The sequence below is a fragment of the Larimichthys crocea genome, chromosome XVI (genome assembly GCF_000972845.2).
Source record: "Larimichthys crocea isolate SSNF chromosome XVI, L_crocea_2.0, whole genome shotgun sequence".
Classification (NCBI taxonomy): Eukaryota; Metazoa; Chordata; class Actinopteri; family Sciaenidae; genus Larimichthys; species Larimichthys crocea.
In genome coordinates, this window is record NC_040026.1 from 5,000,159 (window position 1) to 5,009,568 (window position 9,410).

Sequence of the window (9,410 nt, forward strand, 5' to 3'; positions counted from 1 at the left end):
GTGATATTCTTGTTAGATGCTGTTTATATATTAAATGTGTATGCTCAAATTTAATTCTTCAACCTCATTTTATTACTCTGTTGCATAAATCCAAAGACCAAAGACCAAATATTGGAGTACAGTTTTTTTTTTAAGACTAGGAGCATTTATGGTCCAGAAGCAGCCTTTTCTCCCTGTCTCATCAGGTCTATGAAGACTACTTTTATTTACCTATTCATTCACATTATGACTAAATTAACCATTATTATCTATTTATTATCTTTTCATTTTTTCAAAACAAACTGCTTAAGCTAAAGAAATACTTTTACTATAATTGCAGCTGTAAAGATTAAATGTGACACTTAAAAAAAAAATTGACAGTGTTGTACGTTCAGACACAAATGTGAAGTGGGTTTTACACATTCTGTCTGTTCAAGTTGATGTGTGTCTCCTGTGGACGAGATGCACAAAAAAAAAGTCTTTTGTTCCAGTAAGAAGCATAAACTTTATTTTATCTTTGCCTCATATCTTTGTAAACCACACGCACACAACCAGTAACACAGAGCAACCTAAATATATCAACTAAATACAAACTTTAAATGTGAACTGGTTTTATTCGCAGATGCAGATATGAATGCCAGCCAAGGAACTCTGTATGTGCCACTGTATCTGGTATTCATAATAGTTTTTAAAACAATGGAAGAAGGAGACGAGAATAAGCCCGAGCGATAATAAAGAGTGTGGTCCTAGCCTGCAGGCACACTCTTTATATCTCTCGGACCCCCCGAAAACAACATTATTCCTTCGTCTTCCGTTTGCTTCCATGTTTTTTCGGTTCTGCGTCTCTCCCAAGTTTTTGTCGCACACAACACAAAACCAGGATATCCAAAACGACCGGCTCGGCCAGGAATCGATGGCTCTAGACTTTTCTAAGAGTTTCGGCAACCATGGTTTTGCCAAAAACGCCAAAAACGCACGGCACAAAAAATTAATGGGTGTGTCATGCGACAAACGTTCCCGATGCAGAGGCAGTGATGTCATCGCTAGAGTGGAGGGGGAGAGACAAAGTCGTGGAGACAATAAAACTTGTAGAACGGAGGCTGTGGCCGCAAATGCAACAGCTACAGACATGATTTCCCCCAAACGTAGGAAAATTGATGAGGTTGTCGCATGATAACCACTGTTGTAGCTTCAGATAGTTATAGTTTTGGCGTGACACGCAAATATGCGGGCAGCAACTCCCATCTGCAGCCTCATATACCCCATGTTAAAAAGGCGGAAAATTTTCTGGAGGAAAGCAAAAGTAATGTTTACTCTCTTGCCCAAGGGCAAACTGTTTCTCATTTATCGACACCAAAACGACTATGTAGCACGATCAGGAAGGGCTCACGATGCTCAAGTTTAAGCTGGTCAATGATTGGAAATACGGTTTGTCCAAAAGTTGCCCTCCCTCAATCGAGGGAAGGTTCAGCATTTCTTCGTCTCGTCTCCAGGATTATTAACTGACAGTTTTACCAGGTGGCAGCATCACTGCTGCTGATTAGGTCCTGGTGCTTGGCACCTCAGCCTGGCTTGAAAGAGGAGAGGGGGGAGGGGCCAGCAGGCAGAAGGACATTTTTAGTAGTTCTTGGCATAATTTGAACTTGTCTGTCTAAATGGCAAGCACAGAGACAGCGCCAGCTAGCCGTTAACATGCTAATGATAATTAGCATTAGTCACTAGGTAATTAAAATAAATGCTAATGTTAACATGGTAATTTTACGTGTTAATGTGACTGCTACATGGTAAGTTCCTAGCTCAATCAGCGCTAACTGCTAAGTGCATAACATGGTAATGATAACATGCTAATGTTACATTCCTAGCGCGTCAGTGTAACATGCTAATGCTAAGCAGCGAGTTAACATGTTAATGTTCATTCATGTAATGTAATTCCTAGGCGCATCAGCGTTAAACATGCTAATGTTATAACATGCAATGTTAATTTGCTAATGTTAACATGCTAATGTTAATGCTAGCGCATTCGACGTTAACATGTTTGTTTTTAGTTTTTGTTTTTTTTTTCTAATTAACATGCTAATGTTCTATGCTACGCATCAGCGTTACACATGCTAATGTGTTAACATGCTTAATGCTTAATGTAATGTTAACATGCAATGTAATTGCTCCGCATCCAGCCAGTTAACATGCTTATGATAACATGCTAATGTTGATTGCTCCTGTTAACATGCTAATGATGATAATGCTAATATGAATTGCTAGCGCATCAGTGATAAAATGCTAATGATAACGTGCTAATGTTAATTGCTAGCGCATCAGCGCTAACATGCTAATGATAAAATGCTAATGTTAACATGCTAATGTTAATTGACAGTGCATCAGCGCTAACATGCCAATGATAACATGCTAATGCTAACATGCTAATGTTAATTGCTAGCGCGTCAGTGCATCAATGTTAACATGCTAATGTTAACATGCTAATGTTAATTAGCATTAGCCACTGAGAATTAAATACATGTTAATGCTAACATGGTAATGTTACCATGTTAATGCTAACATGCTAAAGCTAACATGCTAATGTTAATTGCTACTGTTAACATGTTAATGTTGATAATGTTAATGTTAATTGCTAGCGCATCAACGCTAACATGCTAATGTTAACATGGTAATGTTAAAATGCTGATGTTAATTATTAGCGTGTCAGCGCATCAGTGCTAACATGCTAATGTTAACATGCCAAAGGTAATTGCTAATGTTAACATACTAATGCTAACATTCTAATGTTAATTGCTAGCGCATCAGCGCTAATGCGGTAATGCTGACATGCTAATGTTAACATGCTAATGTTAACATGGTAATGTTAACATGGTAATGGCAACATGTTAATGCTAACATGCTGATGTTAACATGCTAATGCTAATTACTAGCGCATCAGCGCTAACATGGTAATGTTAAAATGTTAATGCTAACATGCTAACGTTAATTGCTAGCATGTAAGCGCTAGCTGCTCCTGTCCTGCTTTTTTAATACAGACCCCCGGCAACAGCCCACTCGTCAGTCTCAAAGTTTCTGCAGGAATTTTCTAGTACTGAATTTTCTGAGCAGTGTCAGTAATAATGTATGGGGGCGACGGGGCCAGAGTCAGGCACACTCAAAATTTCTTTAAAAAATTTTCTAGTCTTATAGATGCAGTCCTGAAAACATTAACATAATGAAAAAGTCTGTGCTGTACCTACAGTGTACTCATTAATTTCAATTGTATCTCTTCCTACACTGTTTATGCTGTACACACAATACTGTAAACAATTTTCTATTTATCTTTCTCTAGTGTTGATAATACTGTTACTATATTGTTCATATTATTGTCATAGACCCTTGGAGTGAGGACCATTTTACACTTGAGGACATTTAAGTCTGTCCTCACTTTATTTTCACTGTTATAGCCTCCAGAGGCTGTTTATATGCTTCCCTCAAAGTTTCAAAGAATGGAAGAAAAGAGAGAAAAAGAAGCATAGTATGGTGCTATTTTTTACACACAACTAAAGGTAATGCCATGTTATAGAAAAAGTATCCTATCTTTATTCAACAGCGTAGATTTTCAGTTGGAGAGCATGATTTCTCCTCCTTGTGCTCAGATTTACTCTCCTCATGCTCACATTTTGTGCTTGCACTCAGATTTCTGCTGCTTTCTTTCAAAATGTGAGCTTGAACTCAAAAATCACATGCTTGTGCTCACATTTCTTCTTCTTGGACACAAACATTTCGCTCACACTCAAATATGTCCTGTGCACGCTCAGATCTAAAGTCTGCGCTCTCAAATCTAATGTGCTCACACTCACTATTTTAAGCGCAGGGAGGGACATCCTTCAGTCTGAGCAGACGCCTCAACCTGAGAGAACTTGCTTGTTCTGAGTGTGAGCGCATTAGATTTGAGAGCGCAGACTTTAGATCTGAGCGAATGTTTGTGTCCAAGAAGATCTATGCTCTTGAATAAAGATGGGATAATTCTTCCATACATGTGCTCTGTCTGCGATAAAGTAGTGCCACACAGTAGCCACACCAGCAACCTCTTTAAGCACTTAAAAACAAAGCACCGTTCCATTTTTAAAGAGGCTGAACATCACCACATACACATACATAAAGACAATGTGGAAGCCCATGGAATTATTTATTAGTTATTAATAGTTAACTAATAAATCATTTCTCAGTCTTTTTAGCTGTATGTGAAATTTTGTGCTTGCGCTCTACGTTGGCTCACATCCTGTGCATCTCCTTGGGGCTAAGCCCCCCTAACCTAGTGACGCCTCTGGTGTTGCTTATCAGAGACAACACTAAGCCAAGTCAGGCTGTCAGGCAGTCAAGCCATTTTGTCCTCTCCTATTCTGACTGCACTGGGCAACTCCACCTTGGATGAAAACAAATGTTGGTTTGTTTCCACCCACTCTGCTGACTTTCTACAGTCAGAAATGATCCTGGCATCAAACTTGTCCTATAGGAAAGACAAAGAGGAAGAAGGTATTCTCCCTATAGCAAAACTACTGTACAAAGTGGCAAACTATTATTTACGTAAAAATAACAGAGCATAAGTAGCAAAGGGACACTTCAAATGAGCTTTGTCAGAATAACCTCAGTATAAAACAGAGCATGCCTACCATCTCAACATCTTTTCATGCCTAGCTTCAGGAGGCTGCAAAACAGGGTCTACTTGATCCTTTGATGCTTTGCTTTTTGGTCTGCAGATATTCCATTTGTGGCATCCAAACAGACACTCTTCAGTGTGCTCACTGCTGAATCCCTCTTCTTACTGTGCTTCCTCTGTATATGTTTAGCCAAATTCTTTTTATGGCAGACAAGTTTACAATGAGGACATTGCATCTTCTTCTAGAAAAATCTCTTTGTTGTCTCCTGGGCAGTACATAAATGTGTCTCTCCAGAGGAAGGGTTGGCATAAGGTGTGGAGGTAGAGGTAGCAACATGCACCTTTATATCTGGTTGGGGAGGAGGAACAGTCGAAATGGGGGAGACAGGTGGAATGGTGGATGGTGAAAGACAGGGAGAGGGTGTGGCAGGTAAGTCTGCATTTGCTTGGATGGGGCAGCAGCTTCTGTAGCACCTTGGCAAGTCTCCAGGTGTCTCTCCATGTCTGTTCTTCTAATGATGGATTTGCTGGCATAAGGGCAATGAAAGTTCCCTGTATTTCGCAGTTCAAATTGCACTTGCAGATCTTTTTGTCCAAGAGCAAGTAAAGAAAAGTTTAAATTAGTCAATAACAAGACATGAGAGTACACAAAGACACAGACACACACAAATCCATACACTTGGATATATTAGCATTTTTAATGTGAACATCAAGGTGCTACTGAAGCCTGGCGCGTTGGCTGGGTTTTATTTGGGGCAAAGGGGGCAACCAGCTTACAACACTGGCAGTGGTTCCACTTAAACCCTCTACCCTACATAACACAGACAAAGTGCTGTTAAGATATATGTATTTCAATTGGTAAAGTAAATATAAACGAGTGGAATGAAGGATAGAAAAACTTAAATCCGATGTCATTCATTTTTAGTACGCAACAAATAACCTGAGTTTCAGTGCAACCATTAACCACTAGGGATTGAACGATACAGCCGTGCCACGATTAAAAATCGGTACAAAATCGCGTGGAGGACTCGCACGGTTGACAGAAAAAATGAAGCGATTTCGTGGCGACTGCGAAGAAGTCGGTCATGTTCTCTTCTCTTCTTTTTTGTATTAATAGGTAGTTGTTGTGCGGCAGCTTCCACTGCCGCGTCGGCCTTTTGTGTCACACACAACACTCACACACACACACACACACACCACACCAACCACCTAACGCATGCGCAGTAGTGGTAATTGGGCGTCAGGCCTGACTGTCACGCTACATGACCCATAACACCAGGACCCCTCCGTAATTCGACTTGTTGCGATTTGTTGCACTTCAACAAAAAGCAACTCAGTGAATCCCCCGTGACTTCAGGCGGGGTTGGCAATTTTAACCATCCAAACGTTTCTCCGCAACTTCCCGACTCGTCGGAGCGGCTGTCAGCCCCGGGGATTAAACTACGGTCCAGGGAGCGGCGCCGGTGCGGGAGGATCCCCTCATGGGACTCTCCCGGTGGCTGGCCCCGCGGGCGCCATTTCCTGCCGAGGCGGTGCCGCCGCGACGGCTCTGCTTTACAGCGCCCGACCTCGGCGTTATCCCGGGCCTGGACTCTCTATGAAAGGGTTAATGAGCTTTCATCTTAATTGTTCGCTCAGACTTTCAGCTGAAAGGTGATGGTCAGAATCAGCTGCTGTGGGCGCCTAATAAGAACACACAAACTTGGTTTGATGACTTTTCTGTAAAAGGAGAGTTTTTTCCTCAAATCCAAAAGATAATTTTATCTGGTAGCAGCTTTCAAGGTACTTAAGACACTTTACATAAAAAGACATCAAACACATCAAAACAATATACTATAGTACACTAAAAACACAATAACATTAAACATTAAAAGCAATTTAAAAGGGTGTTTTTGTCAGAGATTTGAAGTTGGGCAAGTCAGTACAGTCACGGATTTGGATTTGGTGAGAGAGTCCAGAGGGAAGGGGCAGCTGTGCAAGAAAGGCCTCTGCGTTTGCCCCGGTTCGTGCGTGTCCTGGTTGGAGAGTTCAAGGAGGTTGCATAACGATGAAAAGAGGATGACTGTGGCGATGGCAGCAGTAGTGAGGTAGCTTTCCCTCTTGGATATTCATTCGCCACCAATGTCTTCATTTCACTGTTATGCGCATGGACGTCCACTCCTTATCCCAACAACTCCTGCACACCCCGCTGGCCACTCACATCCACTCCCTCTAAGCCTCGCCGACATCAAATCAATCCTGGATGCAGATCAACTTTCTTAACTAAACTGGTGACAAATCAGACCTGATCATCATCGGCCCCCCAAATCCCTCACCAAAACCGCAGGACTGCTTTCGCCTCAACAACATCGACAACTCCACCCTCTCTCTCAATCCCCCCACATTCCCAACGTGGAGTCATCTTAACAAATAACCTCTCCCTTTGAACACTCACATAAAACCAACAAGTCAACACAGAACTGCCTTCTTCCATCTCAAGAAACATAGCCTGACTTGCTCATCACTCTCCTTCCCCGCATGCTGAAACCCTCATTCATTGCCTTTCATCACTCGAACTGACCACTGCAACAGCATCATCTACGCACCACAAGCCAATCAACAAACTTTAATAAACTACAGTACATCCAAAAACCGGCTCTGCTAGCTCATCTGCTATCGACCCACCCCGCACCCGTGATCACATCACTCCAGTCCCTCCAGACAATCTCTGTATTTTCTAAGTAGAGAAGGCAGAAAGGGCTGAGAGGAGATGGATTGAGGTTTCCGAAAGGTATTGTCCGTTTACCTTAGCAGTATGCACTTAGTGTGTGCTGGTTATGTCAGAAGAGATGCGACTATAATCACAATTCTTTACATGTTGAGTTGGTTGAGTAATGACCTAATATCAGCGAATATTTGCAGTAACATGGTTTCATGCTCTGTTGCAGGAATTGACTGCAATACAAACAGTCAGTAAAGTGTCAGTGAAGGCTGGACGCTCCATCTCTGTCCCATGTCCTATGAGTCACAGTACACACACCATGTCAATACTTGTGTAGAGGAGATAAATTCGACAACTGCTACATGAAGTTAAAACAAATCAACGAAACAGTTCAGGAAAGTTTTTTCAATCTCTGATGACAAACACCAAAGAATCTTCACTCTGACTTTTATAACAGTCGGTTGATGACACACATTACTGGGTGTGCTGTGGAGAAGATAATGGATCACACGACGCAAAGCGTTTTCCAGCTGTCAGTCACCAGAGGTACGAACCCTTAAAGCACTTTAAGCACATTTCATTCCTTTGACCATTTCAACAACTGTGGAGAAAAACACGGATGGGGAGTCTTGCTTTGCTTTTTGTTCTTCTTCAAGGTTCACCTCAACCGCTCGTGTAGGATCACAGGAGATTACAGGATTTAATGAGATGATTGTGTACCATCCTTATTTAAGTATATATCTCTGGAGAGATTCAGTGGTGCACGCTGGGAGGGTCCTGTGTGAAGGAGCAGTCTGGATCACTAAATGGAGCAAGAATGACTATCAATGCAAATGATTTCACTGTGACACTGAGTGGACTGAGGACAGAGAGCAGCGGCTGGTATTTATGTACCAAAGGAGACCTACAGATGCCAGTGCATGTGACTGTTAAAGAGAGACCCAGCACGAGTAAGTACCACACTACTAAGTAGTAGACTACTACTGTATGTCTGCTTTCACAAATATATTTAGTTTAATGAATTATCCCACTGAAATTTTACTGTAAGTAAGGAGAAGAATTTTAAATTCTGCAGCAGCATTCTGAAGTAACAAATGCGTGGACTAGTTTTTCTGCATCCGCTTGAGAGACAATGTGTCTGATTTTAGCAATGTTACGTAAGTGGAAGAATGCAGTCCTTGAAATTTGTTTTATGTGGACGTTAAAGGACAAATCCTGATCAAAGACAACTCCAAGATTCTTTACAGTGGAGCTGGAGGCCAGGGTGATCCCATCTAAAGTAACTAAGTCTCTAGAAAGAGAGTTTCTGAGGTGTTTGGGTCCAATTACAAGAACTTCAGTTTTGTCTGAATTTAACATCAAAAAATTGTAGGTCATCCAACTTTTTATATCCTTAAGGCATGCTTGGAGTTTAGTTAACTGATTGGTTGCATCAGGGTTAATCGATAAATATAATTGGGTGTCGTCAGAATAACAATGAAAATTGATAGAGTGATTCCTAATAATGTTCCCTAAAGCAGTGGTTCTCAACTGGTCTCACTCTGGGACCCACTTTTTCCCATGGTCATAAGTCGCGACCCACTTTTATAGAATTCAAAACATGCAAATGATAAAAATAAAAAAAAATCCTTTGAAAACTCAGGTCTTTAACATAAATATACTCATTTTATTGAACAAAGTGCATTTCAGAGCACAAGAATGAACCTGAGGACAACTGCATGTACATAAGTGAATATAATAAATAAGAAATCTGTTTTCTATGCTTCTATGCTGATATCTTTGCATCCAGAGCATATTCAGAGGAACCTGAAGCGAACCACACAACAAAAGTGAATAGTCAAATTGCACAAAATAAAGACCCACAATCAACCCACAGTATTTTCACTGCATTAAGGCCACATTAATAAACTGAGGAGGACCATGACATCTGCATGGTTGAAAGTGAACAAAATTATTAAAAGTGCACAAAGTAATTATGGCCACAAAATTAAATATTCCACTATGTAGGCATATCTTTGCATTCAGAGCAAATAAAATGAGGAGGGCCATGACATCTGCATGGATAAAAGTAAATAAAAAATATATATCAAAACA

The 9,410-nt window shown here is 41.0% G+C and overlaps 1 protein-coding gene across 1 annotated transcript in view; it reads left to right on the plus strand.

The window, feature by feature from the left end:
• The first annotated feature begins 4,990 nt into the window (after positions 1 to 4,990).
• The window catches only part of LOC113747869 (uncharacterized), a 6,240-nt gene continuing 1,820 nt past the window's right edge, over positions 4,991 to 9,410 (plus strand). The window contains exons 1-2 of the mRNA XM_027289435.1: positions 4,991 to 5,045; positions 5,199 to 5,218. Of these exons, the coding sequence (XP_027145236.1) occupies positions 4,991 to 5,045; positions 5,199 to 5,218 (75 nt within the window). The remainder of the gene's footprint in view (positions 5,046 to 5,198; positions 5,219 to 9,410) is intronic.